The 19879-nt window shown below is 42.2% G+C and overlaps 1 protein-coding gene across 1 annotated transcript in view; it reads right to left on the bottom strand.

Moving 5' to 3' along the window:
- Positions 1–19879, bottom strand: part of crocc2 (ciliary rootlet coiled-coil, rootletin family member 2) — a 292849-nt gene that overhangs the window by 144379 nt on the left and 128591 nt on the right. The window contains exons 13-18 of the mRNA XM_060833953.1: positions 19005–19204; positions 15347–15529; positions 12451–12595; positions 11473–11619; positions 2717–2947; positions 449–642 (exon numbers count right to left, since the gene is read on the bottom strand). Of these exons, the coding sequence (XP_060689936.1) occupies positions 449–642; positions 2717–2947; positions 11473–11619; positions 12451–12595; positions 15347–15529; positions 19005–19204 (1100 nt within the window). The remainder of the gene's footprint in view (positions 1–448; positions 643–2716; positions 2948–11472; positions 11620–12450; positions 12596–15346; positions 15530–19004; positions 19205–19879) is intronic.

Here is a 19879-nt window from a genome sequence, read left to right as displayed (position 1 = left end):
GACATGTATTGCTGTTAGAAATTCTCCTGAATGTAATGTAGGAACATTGACCCCTTATTGCCTCTGACACTATCCCAGTATATTTGGGTAACTATCCCAGTATAATTTGTCTCCCATTATAACGACTCTATAATGTTGGCATGTCCCTAATTTCCAAGCGGATTTGATGTTCTCCATCCTTCCCACTAATCTACATAGTCTTGCAATGTCGTTACGTACTTTGTATTCTTTAGCTCTTGTCAAATTGATTTTGTCTTTGGCCCCTCTTTCTTCTGAACTGTAAGACTCTCCTTAACCAATACTGTCAACCCTCCCCTTTCCTTTCTTCTCAAGCTTTTCTGAATTCTTTATAGTCAGGAAGATTTAATGCCCAGTCTCGACCCTCATGAGCTTGGGGATTCACTGAGTCGAAAGTTTAAATAGAGTCCATGCTCCCAGAATTCCCTACCTGAGGCCAGCCACCTCCTCACCCAGGGCCCTGCTCTCTTTCTCAGCAGCCGTGAGCTGCACCACCAGGTTGGCTTTGTCCTTCATCAGTTCCTCTTTCTCTCTGCTGGCTCGGAGTAGCCCTTCGCTCTGTAGTTCTACGTCCCGTTGCATCTGGGTCAGCTGTTCGTTCAGAGCATCCTTTTGCCTGTTTATCTGCATGGGACAGAGAGAGACAGTGACAGGAAGAGCCGAAAACATGGGAGAAAAAGACCAGTCAGTCTCCGAAGGGAAAAGACCCGATTATGGTTAGAATGGGATCTGACTCTGGAAACCTAGAGTCCAACCCAACCCAGCTTTTGTTGCAAATTTATGGAATTTTCCATTTTCAGTCAGATGTCCAAATTTTCACGCACTCTCTTTGCATCCCTGCCAAAGTATTGGAAAGGAGGGCCATCTGAATTTACAACTGCCCTTCAGTCCTGAAGAAACGTCCTGCCTGAAACGTTGACTCTCTTGCTCTGTGGATGCTGCCTGATCTGCTGTGCCTTTTCCGTCACCATCCTTTATCAACTTTGCAAAGTCAATGGGCAATCATGAGTTATGGTGGAAGACCTCATGTTCACTCTTTCCTTTTCCACAGATGCTGCCAGATCTGCTTCCAACATTGCCTGTCATGAATTAGGACCTCATCCACTGAATCCTCATCCTTGAACAGGTGCTGCACTGGAATGGCAAAGGGTTATTGCCAGGACTGCTAACCACCTGATTTGTAGGTTGGCTTCAAAACCAGGAGGGGAGTGGGGTATGATTCAGGATGCCTTGCCTGTTGAAGAGCATCAACTCTGGGTCAGGTCAGAAGGGAACAATTTAGAGACGCCAGAGGAAAGAAGGTTGGAGGGAAACATTAAATCCCAATAATAGATGAGGCACTCAGAGGCATGTGGCAGGGTATGTGAGGGTCAGTGCAGTGGGCGATGGAGGGGGGGGGGGGGGGGGGGGCGGTGGCACCGGTGATGCAATATTGTTGGGGATGGGAGTTGATATGCCATTTGGGATGACTCCTTTGATAGGTACCTGCAGGTAATTTATTTACCTGTTGACACAAAGGAAATATGGCTGACCACTGTTAAAATCAATACGCAAACATCAATGAGGCTCTCAGCCTCAGCTAAAACCAAAATTGACCAGTTTGGAGTAGATAAAGAAAAAGGTTTCTCAGACTTGGCTTCCCCACTCAATCAAAAGCCATTTGTTTTGGTCAAAGTTGTCTCCACTAGGACCAGTGAGCAAACACTTGGTCAAAGAGAGAGTTTTTTTAAAGGCAAGTCTTAAAAGGAAGGGACAGAGACAGAGAAAAAGACAGAATTCAGAGACAGAGGGTTTTTTTTTGGAGGGAATTCTAGAGTTAAGGATGAAACAGCCAAAGGCACTTTTACCAATAGTGGTTCTAATTCAAACCTGGGGCCCTCAAGTGGAGGAACACAAAGAGCTTGCAAGTTTGTGGAACCGGAGGAAGTTGAAGGTAAGGAGGGTTGAGAGCATGGAGGGTTTTGAAAGTTGTCTCCAGTCCAGTAATGACTGTAGGGCAAAAATCACAGGAGAGAGGAATATGGTGGACCTGGTACAGGTTAGGATACAGCTCGGACACTTTGGGTGAACTGACATGTGTACAAAGTAGACAGTGGGAAGCCTGACAGGACCACGTGGGAAAAGTTTAGTCTAGGGGTAACAAAAACATGGATGCAGTTTTCAGTGTCAGATCTCCAGCTTACCACCATTGAATTGTTACAGGTCAATCTGGCTGGCTACAGCTCCCAACCCCAGCTTCCTCCTTTGAGTCAATCCTCGAGACTTACTCTTTGGTCCTAAATGGAACATAGAATATAGAACAGTACAGCACAGTACAGGCCCTTCAGCCCTCAATGCTGTGCCAATCGTTTATCCTACTCTAAAATCAGACTAACCTACATATCCTTCATTGTACTATCTTCCATGTGCCTTCCAAGAGTTGTTTAAATATGTATCCCTAATATATCCTCTTTGACCTGGTGTCTCTTTTTGTGGCTCAGGATAATAATTTGTTGAATAACACTCCTATGAAGCATACTTGATAAGTGCATGACATTAAAGGTTCCAAATGGTTTGCTATAAATCAGTCCTTATAGAGCATTGTTTTCCTTAACATCTCTACCGCTGCTGCCTAACTCCAAAACAAAAGGTACAACTTTCTTAACAGGAGTTGCTGCATTGGTAGTTTACCATACTACATCACTTGTGCTTTCCATACCTGCCCAAGCTGCTCCTGAAGCTGATCTCTCTCTTGTCGGACAATCACCATCTCACATTGTAGCTGTTCGCGGCTCTGCTCCACAATCTGCAGAGACTGATCCAGGCCGTGTTTCTCTGTGTCCAGCTCCATCTTCTCCTGCTTCACACGGACCAACACATCCTGGATGTTAGCCTTTGCCTTTTCAATCTCTTTCTTCTGACCCTGCAAGGCTGATCTGTCACTTTCCATCTAACAGGAAATGGAAATATCAAGTTGTCATTCCCTCCAAATTTCGGCCCACTTAGAATTCCAAACTGGCAACCTAAAATGTTGGAAGAATCAGTTGGAAGCCTGTTCGAAGGTTGTGGATTAAGGTAGATGAACTGACAGCACAAATCAGGATAAATGAATACAATCTCATAGCTATTACAAAAACAAGGTTACAAGGGGATCAGAGCTGAGAATTTAACATTCAGGGAATTTTGATCTTTCAGAGAGACAAGAGAGATGGAAAAGGTGGTGGGATAGTACTGTTAGTAAGAGATAAAATGAAGACAGTTATGAAAGATGATTTAGGCTGCAATGGGGTTACATAGAGGGATGATAGAGTCTATTTGGCATAGATAAGAAAACAGCAAGGGTTAGAAGATGTCGTTGGAGTAGTGTGCAGACACCCAAGCAGTAGCCACTATGTGGAAAGGCTGTAACATCAATAAACAGCATGAGCACATAAAAAGTGTAGAGCAATATTTATGGGTGAGTTTAATCATCATATTGTTTGGGTTATTCAAATTGGAAAGGGTAGCTATGACAACCAATTCATAGAGTGCCTTCAGGATAGTTTCCTGGAGCAATAGGTCATAGTGCTAACTACATTATTAATTTACCCTGATTTGCGCTGTCAGCTCATAACAGGTTATTCTGGGTCTGGTATGGATAAAGAGGTGAATTTATAAATGACCTCAGTTTATGAGCTGAGTAATAATCAGAAATTGATCAAATTTAATTTTCAGTTTGAGTATGAGAACCTTGGGTTGGAAACAAATGTGTTTAACATAAATAAAAGGAATTACAATGAAATGAGGATAGAGTTATCAGGAGGTATTCCCTGACTCTCAATTAAAATACATCGCAGTAAGGAGGAAAATTACGAAGAATGATAAATAAACCATGGCTAACCAAGCAAGTTAAGGAGAGTATTAGTTGAAAGAAAAGGCATATAAAGGAGGTAAAGTCAGTGACAGCCTCAAAAACTGGAACAAATCCAGAATTCAACAAAAGAGAATCAAAAATAAGGTAAAGACAGAGAAAATAAATTGAGGACAAACAAGTGAAGAATACTAAGACTGACAATAGAGCTTCTTTAAATAGATAACAGTTATGAGAAAGGTCAAAATGAACACAGGCCCCTTAGCAGATGAAACTAGGGAGATGGTAATCGGGACAAGGAAATGGCAGGGGAGAAAAACAAATATTTCGTATCAATCTTCAAGATACTTTGAACATCCTATCAATACTAAAGGATATGGAGGCATCATCATCACTCGGGGAGGAGTATTTGACAAACTAATAAGGCTAAAGGTAAGTAAGACTCCTGGCCCTGATGACAAGATCAGAAAAGAGGTTGCCACAGAGCTATAGTGGATGCATTGGTTGTAATTTTTCCACAGATTCTTGGATTCTGCAGAAGTACAGAGGATTGGAAAACTGTCAATGTGACACCCCTATCCAAAAAGGCAAGGAGGCAAAAAGTGGTAGTTATAAGCTGTTTAACCTGCCACTATTGTTGGAAGTATTGAAATTTACTATTAAGGAGGTAGTAGCAGAACATTTGGAAAATCATAATCTAATCAAGCAGAGTCAGCATGGTTTCATGGAAGGGAAATTATGTCTGATTAATTTAGTAGAGATTTTTTGAGGAAGTCTCAACTAGAGTGGATAGAGGGGAACCAGTAGATGTGTCACATTTGGATAGCCAGAAGGCATTCAGTAAGGTACTGTACAAATGGTTAAGCCATTAGATAAGGGCCCACAGTATTGGAGGAAGTGTATCAGCAAGGATAGAGAATTGACCAATGGGCAGCAAGTGGGGATAAGGGATTCTTCTTTTTCAGATCTGAGATCTGACCAGAGGGATTCCACAAGGATCAATGGTGGGAACACGACTGTTTACAATATGTATTAATAACTTAGAGGAAGGCAGTGAAAGTACTCTGGTCAAATTTGCAAACAACACAAAAGTAATTGGAAAGGCAGATTGCAGGCAGGATGCAAGCAGCCTACACAGATATATTGATAGGTTAAGTAAGTGGTCAAAAAGTTGGTAAATGGAGCCTAATGTAGGAAAATGTGGAGTTGTTCATTCTGGAAGAGAATAACAAAAGAACAGGATATTATATAAATGGAGAAAAACTGAAGAAAGCTGCTATACAAAGGTACTTGTACACAGTAAACCGAAAAGCTAGCACTCAGGAGCAGAAGGTCAGGAAGGCTAATGGAACGTTGGCCTTTACTTCAAGGGGGTTGGAGTATAAGAATTGGGAAGTCTCACTGCAACTGAACAAGGTGCTGGTGTGCTGTGAGCAGTTTTGGTCCCTTATTTAAGAAAATATATAATTTCATTGGAGGTAGTTCAGAGAATATTGGGACTTATTAAGAGTTTAGAAGAATGAAAAAATGATCTCATTTAAACATTTAAGAATCTCAACTGGCTTGACGGGATAAATGCTGAGAGGAGACTGACTCTGTGCTGGCTGGGCCATAGTCAGTGTATTACTGTTAACCTGGGACAATCAGGAAAGTCCTGGAAAGAAAAATATATAACCAGGAGATAGAAAAAGAAAGTAAATAAATGCTGAGAGGATGTTCTCCCTTCTGGGAAAGCCTGGGATTAAAGGGCATAGTCTCAGAATTAAGGGGCTTCAATTTAACACTGACGAGGAATTTCCTCTCTGACGGCTGAAATGTTTTGGTATATCTTGCCACAGAGCTGCGAGGAAAGAGTGTTTGTGATTATTTAGGGCTGAGTTAGATTCTTGATGAGTAAGGCAATCATGTGTTAAGAGGAAAGGGCAGGAAAGTGGATTTGAGGAGCGTCACGCCAGCCATGATCCTTTTGAATGGTGGAGCAAGCTCTAGGGGCCAAGGGCCCATTGTTTTTCATACTTTTTATGGCCTTAAGCCACTGCATTGGAATTGAGCCCAATGCATTTCTGGCCTTCACATTGTGATCTACAAGTTACAGTTTGCCTTATGGCATCATGTAATGCATAACCCTTGTGTGACTCTGTACAGCCAGAAGTCATCAAAGGGTGGACAGGAAAATTCTGTCAAGATCTTCTGGGATTGAACCAGCTAACTCACCTGGAAAAATACCAAACTTTTGGGTCAATCGACCTTTGACTGATTCGCACACTGAAATCAGAACTATAGGAATTTGAAACCGTTTCCATCAAACATTGTTCTCTTATATAGTTCAAATCATTTAACCATAAAAACAACATCAAGTCAAGTTAGGATAGACACATAGTTAAGGCCACAACAAAGAACTAGAGAGGAGGTTAGCAAAACTGGTTTATCCAGAGAGTGGTTAGCATGTGAAATTCTCATCCAGAAACTGTCACTGAGGTAGAATTTATAAATTTATCTAAAGGGAATAATAGAATTCTATGTAAAAGAAATACATTGGCAAAGCGTGTCTTTTCTCAGTAATATTCTAATGTTATTCAAAGTCTTTGCAATTTGTACACATCAGGACAATACACGAGACAAGCCTTGTTCAAGTTAAAACTAGGCAAGTTGATTCAGATTGGTCAAGGAAATGCCCTGAGAAATTGACCAGCAAATAGCAGTCATCTATTTCAGTTGTATTGAAATCAGGGCTCAGTGTGTGTACATGTTCTTCATGTCTGCAAAGAACAGGGCTCCAGTACTCAAATACATAGTTTCTGTGACAATAAATACCCAATAAAAACAACAATTTGTATTCATAGCCTTGCTTCAAAGACTATATAAGCACTTAGAGCTGTCAATCTAAGTGAAATGACAGGCACCCTGCAGTGTAATCAGTCTTGCAGCACACACCCTGTAATGAACACTCTCAGGCTTGTGTCAACAGACAAAAGTGAAATCATAAGCACTTTTTTTGAAAATTTGCATATATTTTTAAAAATGCCAACTGATTCAAATGCCTTTACAGCTTAAACCGCTCTGATGAATTAATCCACATTTTATACAATCTCATGTGGCTTTTAACAATCTCCCAAAATTCTTTGACTCATCCCAAAAGGCAGCTCACCTCTTCAAACAGGTCATCTATCATTCCAAAGAACTTTTGTTAAACTTAGGTATTTAGAAGTGTAAAGACCGCAAGTCATTCTTTGAACATCTCACCAATGAGAGTTGGATCTGACTGAAGGCTACTTGTGCAAATGGCCTAATTCTGCTCCCACATCTTTATGGCCTTATCGGCTTCAGGGAGAAGGCAGGTGAATAGGGATGAGGAAGATATCAACCACAATTGATTGATGGAGCACACTCAATGGGCTAAATGGCGAATTCTGCTCTTGCATCTTAAGGTGTTATGCTCCACTGTACCTTTTTCCTGTGCAGTTGACTCCATGAACCATGAATATACAGAACACCCAGAGATTACCTGGTGAAAATCATTGGTGGATCAGGAAGGCATCTTTCTGATTCAGGCCTCCTGTACCATTTTGGATAAGCTAGAGATCCTCTCCACTATTGCAAAAATTGGGGCTAGAATTTCAGTCTGCGTCTAGTTACAGGAGCAAAAGGAAATCACTTGTTCATAGACACACAAAAACATAATTGCTATACGATAAATACAGAGGAATTCTGGTGGCTCAGTGGTAGTGTCACTGCCTCTGAGCCAGGAGACCAGGACTCACGTCCCACCTGCTCCAGAGCTGTGTGATAATATCTGTAAACAATCTGATTTAAGAATATCTAGAATGAATGCAGGTGATAAACAATGTAGAATATCTTCACCTAGAAGGTCATAGATACGAAATAAACCTACAAGGAGGTGAGAAATACAAATTTGGCAAGTAAGAATATTAAGGGACTTGTCAAACAATTGGGTTACATGTTATAACACTATCTGCAACCCACTCTCTTTGAGTGAGAATGTGAGATTAAAGGATCTTCAACATTAAAGATGGAAGGTCAGGATTAAAATGCTGTTGTGCTGACAAAATGGCCTAGTAAACTCAATAGGCTGAGTGGTCTTCTCCTGTTCTTTGCACTCCTGCAAATGAATGGTGCCAATTTAATACCAAATATTGGAGGCAGCAGCATTGGCCTAAGTGCTGAGGCCACCTTGTAGGGCAGCATTATCCAATCAAAATCAAAATATGATTATTGTTGGTTTTAAGTTTAAAAAATTCATTTGATGGGATGTTGGTGTCACTGGCTGGACCAGCATTTATTGCCCATTCCCTAGTTGCCCTTGAGAAGGGGATGGTGAGTTGCCTTCTTGAACCGCTGCAGTCCACCTCCTATGAGTTGACCCAAAATGCCATTAGGGAGGCCAGCAACAGTGGAGCAACAGCAGTACATTTCCAAGTCAGGATGGTGAGTGATTTGGAGGGGAACTTGAAGGTGGTGGTGTTTCTATATATCTGCTACCCTTGTCTTTTTAGACTGAAGTGGTCATGTGTTTGGAAGGTGCTGTCTGAGGATCTTTGGTGAATTTCTGCAGTGTATCTTGTATCCACTGCTGCTACTGAGTGGCACTGGTGGAGGGAGTGGATGCTTGTGGATGTAGTGCCAATCAAGCATGCTGTTGCTTTGTCCTGGATGGGATAAATGGATGGGATATTGCATGGGAGTTTTACAGGAAGCAACATTCTCTAATCCAATTCACTAATCTTGTTTGGTGATAAATTTGATTAAGTTTAACTGGCTGTTACAGTGGCTTCCAATCTGGGTAGAAAAATGAAAAAAAACAAATATCAACAAAATACTACTTTCTTCCAAAAGTAGATGTAAACAGTTAGCTCGCACATGAACTTCAAACAAAAACATCAAGTGTGATCTTTACCTAAAATGATTGCCAGCCAAGCATGAAGTTCAATGACCCTGGTTGCTGTGTTAATAACATACTGAGTGATGTTCTTCATGTAAAATACTTAGGGTCACAATAACCTGCATACTTATAGCGATGTGATATTTCTTCAGCACAAGTTTCAAATTGCCTGTAGGGTGCGATTGAGTAGGCCTTTCGTCTCGAAAGTGGAGAAGTAATCCCTTTTATACATAAGACTCTGGAACAGCTTGAAAAGGTGTGTGCTGGGACAATGTTTCTCCAGATCAGGGAGAAACCAGGGCTTGCAGTCTCAGATTAACAGGATGGCTATTTAGAACTGAATGGAGGCAAAGTTTCTTGATCACTCAAAGAGCTGTGAATCTTTGGAATCACTGCCATAGAGAGAACTATGAACATTCAGTTGGTAAGTCTGTTCAATACAGAGCATAATAAATGAAAGGATGTTAAGGACATCAAGTGCTACAGTGATAATGCTGGACTGTGAAGTTCAGACTTATACCAGCCAGGAACTTATTGAACAGTGGAGCAGGCACCAAGGAAACATCAAGGCTCACTATTGCCAGAATTAGTAAAAATAAGTTAGAGAATTCATAAAAATACACAAAATTCCCTATTTTCTGTACTTTAGACCTAGGTTATCAGAGAGCACAGACCAGGTTTCTGAACAATGATTACTACTTATTACAAATAAACAGATTCTAGTGACATGCAAATAATTGTGAAGCATAACTATAAGCTAAAACTCTAACCTTTTCATAAAACTAATTTCCCACACACATACAGATAGACACCAAAACAAAGGGCTGAGGAAAATACTCAGAAGATTTCTCAATAATCCCTGACTTAGGACACAGAAACATCCAGTCCTTTCAAAACAGAAACAGCTAGTGGTGATGGGGAAACCAAAGAGCTGTCACAACTATAATTAAGACTTTTTGGACCTGCAGAGACCCACCTCACAGTAGAGGACAGCATATTGTCATGGTGAATAAGAGTGAGCAAAGGTGCCATCAAATACTAACTGAACTCCACTAGTGCCATCCAGGCCTCTCCAAAATGAAGATGTTGGTGAGAAGTTATGTCTGGAAGGCCAGGCTTGAATGTAGACATAGCCGCGTTGGAGGGGCAGTGCCCAGAATGACAACAAGGGCAAAAATTAGCACCTGCAGCTCCTGCAGATTCATGGGAATGGCCAGGTAAACCCTGGACTCGGTTGCATGTTGACTATGCGGTCCTTTCATAGCTTCAACATTCTCAGTCACTGTGGATGCCCAAAGTGGTTGGATGTGCAGAGAGTTAATTTGTCAAACACGGGGTCGACAATAGAAAAACTCTTTTTCAACAAAACCGACTCCTGGAAGTGCTCGTCATAGATAATGGACCATTGTTTACCAGCAAGGAATTTGGTTATTTCTTAAAGTTGAATAGGTTTTGACATACAAGGACAGCTCCATACCTCATCCAATGGCCTTGCAGGAAGAGCAGTCCAAAGTTCAAAGGTTGGCTTGAAGAAACAGCCTACAGCCTCACTGGATAGCAAGCTGTCATGGTTCTTATTTGATTACAGGACCACCTCACATGCAACTTCAGGGAAAGCACTGTCAGAATTGCTAGTCGGAAGAAGCCTCCAGCACCAGGTTAATTCTGATCTTCCAGGTACCTTGGGGAGTAGGGGGTGGAGGTGGGGTTGGGAATGGGGTGTGGGTTGGGGAAAGCTGGAGGATGGTATCAGGAATGCCAATACTAAACACAAGACTCTGCCAAGCAACAGACCCAGGTTGATAGAGGGGACAAAGTTTGGTGTAAGAATCACAGAAATGGCCCCACATGGGTAATAGGCGTGGTTGATGTGAGGTCAGGACCAGTGACGTATAAGGTTTGGGTAGGTGTGACCATTCTGAACAAGCATGTGGACCATAAGGAAGCAGCAAGTTCACAAAAGCTATGGGAGCAAAGCTTGCCCTGCCTCTTGGAACAGTCGGAAATCCCACTGGAACCTGTGGATTCATCCTCTCTCCGTTAGGCATTGTTGAGTGCCTGAATCCACAATGGAAGTAGGCACCTTGATGCCTTTGCCGCCAGGAGAGGAGAGTGAAAGTTTACCGAGTCTCTCCAGGAGTAAGAGATCAGAACCTTGCCTTATACGCCATCCGTATCTGACACTGAGTCGGAGGAAATTACTCAGATAGATGAGGAATGTAGTGATTGTAACTAGGTCAGCTAAGTAAACCACATAGAATGTGAGTTCCTTGACTGGGGCTGTTAATCTGATCCACTCAGAGAGACTTGAACAACATAGAAAAAAAGGCAATGTCAGAGAAACTGACACTCTGGTCTGTGACTCTGAATGAGGCAGTACTAAAGTGAAGGACTATTCATGAGTAAATAAAGGGAGACTTGGTGATGGAATACTGACCTCTGTGGAGTTATTTCAATTGTGATATTGAGGCCACTTGCAGCTTTAAATGATCTCCTAATAATGATAACATTAGTATCATCTCCTCAGGTACATCAACTAAGATCAGGAATCGAACCCAATGCATTTCTGGCTTTCATATTGTGATCTATATGCTGCAGTTTGCTGTTTGGCATCATGTAATGTATAACCCGCATCAGCCTCATGTAGAGCAAGAGGGAGTGTGTATGGAAAAGTGACCCGCATTCTGTGATGATCCTCCGAGATTGTCTGCCTCAGTTAACTCACCCGCAGGAGGATACGATTCAGTTCAACCTTATCCTGAGCTAATCCTTCATTTAATGTGCTCATCTTAGCAAGAGTGTCTCGCAGAGCATCTTCTTCGGTCTTCAGCTTGCTTAAGGACAACTCTAAGTCTGCGTTAGTCAGCTCAGCCTGAATGATGAAAGGAGGAGTGTCAATCAGAAAAATAGCATTAATGGGGGGGGAGACAAAAACAAACAAATTGCTGAAAAAGCGATGGAGATTAAATAAAACCATCCGTGGCCACAGAAGACAGAAAGCGAATTCAATGTCTTTATGAAACCCATTACATGCATTCATAGAAAAACAATCTTTAGAAAGAATTTTTCTTAAAGATACAGCTGTTACTAGAGAGAATGCATATGGATTCTATTAATCGAATGATCCAATATTAGACTGCATCAACAAAGGAATATAAGCACATGTAAGCTTGCTTTAATACTAGTGGGCCAATACCAAGTAAAACAAACACAATGTCTTGCTAAATTGAAAAATAATTTTAAACAGGAGTTAATCCAATGAATTTAAAACTTTAGAACCCAAATCAATAATACGAATGTCCTGAAGTAAAAATAAATTTGAATGCAGCACTCATAACTCATGCAGACCAGAGACTGCAAGAATTAAGTTAATAATGAAAAAGTACTGTATAGTCAACATGGACTTTCAAAGTCTCAGATGCCAGAACTTATAATTAGTTGCTGTTACCATTGTTTTCCTTGGCTCCCAGAGGTCATTCTCACTTTCTATTACAGTGGTTTAAATCCAGATGATTGCAATACTGTGTCATAGAATCTATTGTCAGGTGGTCTTGCATTTGTGCAAGTGTTCGATTTGAATCTCTGAGAAGTGCTCCCTCTTACTTTACACCCCTTAAATGTTGGGTTCTCACACTTTATACTGCACAAACATCCCTTGAAACTCATGATCAACTGTGGGCTTCTTGCACTCTGTGCCACGTACCTTGCTGAGAGCCTCAGCCAGGTCTACCTTCTCATTCTGTAAGACTTCCTTCACCAGTGTAGCTTTGTTCAAGGCTTCTTTAACAATGACCAACTCTTTTCTCAAAGTTGAGTTCTTGCTTTCCATTAGCTCCAATGCCTTCTGCCTGCAAGAATTAGCATAATTAATGATATTCAGAAGACATTAAAGAATATCATTAGGGAAGCATCTTAACATTCCATACAATGACTGCTGTCAAGTCATCCTGGTTGTATTTGAAATACTTAATGAATTTATTGAATCCAAAATCCAAATGACTTAATTCGACTGTTATTTCTTAAAGATAGATAAAATCCAGCTCACTGGGTTAGTGTGCCCATTGTCTTTCCTCATTCTTCCTGCCAATATGTATAACTTTTCTTCACTAAGTTTAATCTGCCATGTCTCTGTTTGTCAATCAATCACTCTGGAATTGGTCTCCTGAAATCTATTGCAAAACATCCACATTGTTTACTACTTTGCAAACTTTCCTTTAATTAGATTAGATTACTTACAGTGTGGAAACAGGCCCTTCAGCCCAACAAGTCCACACCGACCCGCCGAAGCGCAACCCACCCATACCCCTACATTTACCCCTTACTTAACACTATGGGCAATTTAGCGTGGCCAATTCACCTGACCCGCACATCTTTGGACCATCTTTGGAGCACCCGGAGGAAACCCACGCAGACACGGGGAGAACGTGCAAACTCCACACAGTCAGTCGCCTGAGGCGGGAATTGAACCCGGGTCTCTGGTGCTGTGAGGCAGCAGTGCTAACCACTGTGCCGCCCTATCAATAGCAAACTTTGAAATCATGCTTTCCAAGTCAGCCCAGGCTGTCATAATGTTAATAATGTCAGGAACAGTGGTGATTCTAATAACAGTCTCTGTGACCCCTTGGAAGCACCAAAGGAAATAAATAACCATTGGATCATCTGCCACAGTGGCTTTAATCAAAAATGTAGTGCTTTATTGTAGCCTTCTCATAAATGCAACAATAAATGAAATGCACTTGTCAACCCTGTCCAGTGCTTTAAAAGAACTAGATTACAAATCTCTGCTTACTTTTATTAACCCATACTCTTCAAAATAGGCATCCATTTAATTCTTGATTATTATCTGTAAAAATCAGTCACCATGAATAGCAGATAGATTTGCCTGTAGTTGCCCAATTTTCTTTCTCTCTCTCTCTCTGTCCCCTCATTTTTTACTCTGAGATGTAACAGTTCCAGTTCTGTATGCTGTGGAACCACCCCCCATTGTTTGGAAGATTGTGGCCAGAGCCCACATAATCTTTCGCTTTCTTGCTGCTGTAACACAGGGTGCATGTGTCCAAACTGAGTGAGATTTCTACTTTGACGATTGCTGACATTATGTACCAACTCTTGATCTATTTTCACCCTATCCAATATCTCTACTGCCTCACCTTTTATTAATACATTCACAGCACCCTCTTCTCTCGATGCAAAGTCTTCATATATTATCGAAATCATGCCATCTGTCTCCACAAGATGATCCTTCTGGTCCATAATCCATTTCCTTTTCTTTGACGACTACTTAATTATTCAACTGTTTGTAAATTATTTTTGGTCCCTCTTATGTTTGTCACTAATCTATTCCCACTTATCCACTCCAGCCTCCCCACCGACATATCACATTTACCCCCCACCATCAGCATCCACCTATTACCTTCCCGCCTACCTACCAGCCCAGCCCCACCCCCACTCCCATTTATCTCTCATTCCCCTTCCCCCTCCACATTCCTGATGAAGGGTTTATGTACACAACATCGACTCTCCTGCTCCTGGGATGCTGCCTGACCTGTTGTGCTTTTCCAGCGCCAATCTTTTCAGCTCTGATTCTCCAGCATCAGCACCCTCCTTCCTCCTATACCCATGTTCTGTCATCTAGTCCTTCTTATTTCCTGTTTCAGATATCTTCTGTACTTCCTCAATTCTGCCTGGTTCTCTCTAACGAATCTTACAATTGTTATAAAATTGTTTTGTGCGCCTCATTTTAATCTATATATATTTAGGTATAATTTCTTTCCCTCTCACCACAAAGACCAATTTCTTCATCAAAGTTTTGATAATGAGCTGTAATATTCTTTTCTAAATCTATTGGATGCTGTATTCAGTGTAACTTTGCTGAATACAAAAGACCCTGAATCTATCGATGGATCCCACAGCCTCTCATTCCACAGCCACGGGACGCACACAAGACTACACAAGAGAGCGAGGGGTCCAGAACAAATCTCTCCATGGACTGGAATCATCCTGCACTTATGAATAATCGTATATCAGCCATAGATGCAAAGTCTAAAGGAACTCTTCCATTCCCTAATTCCTAGCTTGGGTTTGTTCCCAGAAGGAAAAATAAACAACAGAAAGGGCAAATAAGACAGACAGATCTGACTCGTGTCTTTACACCACAAAATGGAGGCTCAGTACATGCCTCAGTGATTAGCGCTACTGCCTCACCATGACGGAGACCTGGGTTCAATCCTAGCTTTGGGTGATTGTTTGTGTGGAGTTTGCATGTTCTTCTGCATCAGCATGGGTTTCCCCGGGTGCTCCGGTTTCCTCCCAGACTCCAAAGATGTGCAGGTCAGGTGGATTGGCCATGGTAAGTTGCCCTGTACTATGTAGGCTAGGCAGATTAGTTATGGTAAATGCGGGGATGGAGGGTTGGGTCTGGGTGGGATACTCTCTGAGGGTAAGTGCAGACTCAATGGGCTGAGTGTGGGGATTCTGTGATTCTATTCATTTCCGTGTATTACTTTTTCTTAAAACACATCCTCCCTCTGGGCTTAAAGTTAAAGGAGTGGAATGGTTAATATCACCATCGATATTAATTTGTTAATGTGTCTGCTTACCCTCTCTCAACTTCTTTCTTGGCTTGTTCCTTGTCTTTGTGTAACTCCTCCTTCTCATCTTCCAGGTGATCTCGCTGGCGTTGCAAGTCAGCGTTCACTGCTTTTGCGTGCTCTACATCCATCTGCAAGTTATCGATTTGTTGGTTCAGAGAATGTACCAACTTCTCCAAGTTACCTTTCTCACTGAAGAGATTGGGGTCAGGAATAAGGGTGGAGGGAGGGAGGTGGGGGAGGGATGCAGGATGGAAAACAACCTTTTGAATGTATCTCATCAACAGCTGGATTGTACATGATTCACAATTGTTAACAGCAAAGAATTGTCACAGCAGTAGCATTGACAAGCAATTACAATGGTACAGATTTGAAATCATTGCAGATTTCTGAGTGATATCAGCCTTCTTAGAAAGGAAGACTCAGGAGATACAGATTTCTTAAGAGCCAGTGATTTTCTTACCTGTAGTTTTACAGGTAGAAAATATCAAGTTGGAATTAGTCAATTTACTGACCTCTAATCTATGTGAGTGCTTAGACTGTAAATTGGATCGTTCCACAGTACTCTGACATTTTGAGACAGAAGATTATAGGTTCAATTCCTATTCTGAGAACCAAGCACATAATCTAGGCTGATAGCTCAGTGTGAAGATTTTCATAGGTATGAATATTAGGTATTATAATTATTTTTCTCTGTTTGATCTATGTCAGTGTTTTCATTGAAAGTTATGCAAAGACGACCAAAAGAAGTCCAGTGATGGATTGGTGAATTTAAATCCTTTATAAACCGTTCAAGAGCTTGGCTGGATAAAGTTGTAGATGTTGATAAACTTAGTTGTCAAAGGGGCAGCACAGCTGAAACTAATCTTTTTATGTGGTTTTTGACCTAAAACATTAACTCTCTCCTCTACAAACACTGTCTGAAGTTGCTGAGCATTTCCAACATTTCCTGTTGACATCTTCCATAGTCATGTAGGCATGCATCAGGACTCTCAGGTTCCATTTAAAAACAATTAATAGACCTGCTGGTCCAGGGCATACAATTCTGAGCACAACGTTCCTTTTAACTTCATAAGAAGCGCAGATTTGCCAATGCGAGATTATACCTATGTTTTCTTAAGGAAACCTGCCTTAAAGTGAGAAATAAGACTCGCGATAAGACGTAAACCCTGGACTGTTTAGTTGTAGTTACTAGTCAGTGGGAGTAGTGTATAAGTGTAGCTGGACCTTTAAAGAATTGCTTTAAAAACAAAAAAAAACTTTGGATCAAATGTGAGCCAAAACACAACAGTCTTACTAGGTGTTCATCCACCCACTGCCATCTCTACAAAGAGGCTTTGAGTTTCCAACTGGCAGAAGTCCATAGAGCAACATTTCTTTCCTGACCAGCACACGTGCACTCACATGAATAAACTCTACAGTCTCAAAGCTGTTGGGAAATGTGTTTCTTAATTTTATTTGGATGTACAAAATGGCATTCACTGTTCAAACACATTTCTAATTAACTTGCCGGGCAGCTGCGAGAAAATTGACTCAAATTCAGAGATCATCTTTGGCTGGTAGCCGTGGCTCAGTGGGTAGCACTGAGTCAGAAGGCAGTGTATCCAAGTTCCACTTCAGAGACGTGAGTACAAAAATCTAGGCAGACACAGCACTGCTGGACTGAGAGAGTTCGAGATTGGTTGCAGGGGGTTGTCTTTTTTTGTCAAAGGGATTTTAAAATCAGGCCACATCAGATGGATATAAAATATTCCATGTCATTTTAAGAAGAGAGGGGAAGCTATTATCCACTTCCTGTCATCAAATCAAATCATCATGACCCAAACAGATGCATGACCTTACTTTGTGCATTTGGGCACGATGTCATACACATTACCACGGCAACTACACTTTGTAAAAGTATTTCGTTGGCCTGGCAGGACTTGGGATATTCTGAGGTCCTGAGGCCAGTACCATTGCATTTGCCCCATCACAGCCAGAGGCAGGGTTGTTTGGTATTGACTGTCCTCTGGCATCCTGCAACTCCTTTGCAGGTTGGTTTAGGTATCAGGCGCCACCCTGGGAAACTGAGGAAAGGGCTCTCATGATGTGGAGATGAGGAATTAAGCAGGAAGATTGTGAACTCAGAGGGCAGCCTGTGTGAGAAGGATCGAACGGGTTAAGGGCAAAGCAGTATCATCACACTGAACTTGCTGGGAACAAAGAAACCTGCACTCTACTTGCAGAATTGTGGTTTATCAGTGACTCATTTCTGCTGGAGGCAAGACTCCGATTCGACTGGTCATTCTTGCCCCCAAATTTACATTTGGTAAGAGGTGTGTAGCTCTGACGTGTTGTCTGACAAAAGGCACCAAGTGGCCGGGAGTTTACAAGACCTTGTGGAAAAGTTCCATGAGGCTAAGGCGATTGGCTGTCAGTGTGATCCATTTGCTGGGGGAGCACATAAATGGATGGTAGGCAGATAATTTTCACAGAGAAGGCCCCCAATTAGAGACTCTTTTATTTATTTTGCTGCCGATGGCAGCAGATGGTGTGACAAATCTTCTTATCTTGGTGGGTGGGTGATACCAGATAAATGGAGGTGACCATCCAGGAGTGGCTTGGGGATGCCAGATCCCGGAAAGCTCTGCAAACAGGCACAGTGGTCTTCTGGATTTCCAATCATCTCACTGGAGGGTTTTCCAAATGAAACTTGACCTAAGGTTTTTTTTTGTTTGTTTGTTTTACTGGCCTGGCCCAGATCTTGAGATCTCTTGCTCATCTTAGCAGGGGAGGACCTCTCCTGGTGAGAAGGCTAAGACTTCAGTGAGCAGACAGCAAGGAAAACCTACGCCACCGGGCCGAGATTAGACAGACTGCCGATCACATTGTTGCCCACTGCCTGCTCCATTTAAGGTGGAGGTCTGTCCACGTAACGGAGTTGACTGCACCATTGCCAAAATTCTGAAAGCGGGCCTCCTTAGATGGAAACGAGCCGCCCAACTCCATGGGCCAAGCAGCCTCTCCATTTCTGGATCCACAGCTGGGGAAGTTCCAGCACCCCCCCCTCCACCTCCCCCACCCCTTACCCCACACACAGCCCACTTCCAGCAGCAGGGTCACGCTGCCAGCCAATTGGCACAGCCTCATGATGTTTTGTCAGCACCCACTGCCACCCGCCGGCGACTGGTAAAATCCTGGCCACTCTATGCATTTGTAAGAAGATAGTTCCAAAGTGTAGAACTCCCTCCGAGAGCAAATTCTGGGATAATAATAACTGAGTCTGAAATGTGCATCAGTAATAAACCATAATTTTGTAAGTAAACAGATTCCAGCAGCAAGGCGTGAGCAACCTGTTGCCCACATTTCAATGAGATAATAACTGTCTTACCATAAATTTGTTCTATCTTTCTCTCTCAGGCTGCTCTCAGTCTTACAGATTTTGCAATTAGCAAGTGCAGGGCTCAGCAGCCCCTGAAATCGGTATGTGTGACCCTCAAAATTCAGGTCAATAAATACACTACTTGGTTACAAATAGTGATGCCAGGGAAAGGCTGAATCCTGGATTCAGTCAACTCACTTTGATTATATCTTGAAACAAAATAAACATCTTTAACACACGGTAGCACAGCCTTGAAATTCATTCCTTGGTACATTCTGTCTTTTCCAGAAGTATGCCAAATCCCACCTTCCAATGATTTCCAGAGAGGATCGATAGCGCGCTGCATCCCTCTTGGCATCTTCCCGGGCCCGGCCTGAAGACTCCAATTCATCTTTCAGCTTCACCATCTTCTGCTCGAGTTGCCTCCGCTCACTCTCGCTCTCCCCCAGCTGCTTCTTCAAAGAACTGACTACATCCTGAACGGCGTCCAATTTTCCACAAAACTCCTGAAAAAAAAAATGGCCACACTTCACTCATGACAAACTGACTCAATGCACTAACTTTCCGCTGGCACAATCAGTTGTCCCACATTAAACACCCAGAGCTAAGCAAGAATTCCTCACCATCTGGAAATCCTTTTTAAAAGTCATGCACGTGCAAGAAAGAATGACCAACATTCACAAATTTCTACCTTGATTAATTCTACTCACTATAGCTGCTGAAGGAGTAATTGAGCTGAGAAACGAAAAGAAATTAAAGTGACGGAATTGCAAGTCAGAAAAGGCAGGGTGGACAGTGATTGATCATGTCCCACAATACAATGGGACAGTGTACAGGAAGGTTTACCTTGCATCCAACTCATAGTGCATATCACAACCCAATAACACACAAGAGGCTCAATACCATCCAGGACAAAAGAGGCCACTGGATCAGCACCCCACATACTCTCTTCCTCCACTTCATATAATAGCAGCAGTGGGTACCATCTACAAGATGCACTGCAAGAACTCACCATGAATCCTCCACCAGCACCATCCAAACCCATGATCTAACATGCAGAAGGATAAGAGCAGCGGATGGGTGGGAGCATCTGCAGGTGACCCTCTGAGTGATTCACGATTCGGAGATGAAATTTTATTGGCCATTCCTAGACTGTCGCTGGGTCAAACTCCTGGACCTCA

The sequence above is a fragment of the Hemiscyllium ocellatum genome, chromosome 13 (assembly GCF_020745735.1).
Source record: "Hemiscyllium ocellatum isolate sHemOce1 chromosome 13, sHemOce1.pat.X.cur, whole genome shotgun sequence".
Classification (NCBI taxonomy): Eukaryota; Metazoa; Chordata; class Chondrichthyes; order Orectolobiformes; family Hemiscylliidae; genus Hemiscyllium; species Hemiscyllium ocellatum.
This window is presented reverse-complemented; position numbering and strand designations above follow the sequence as displayed.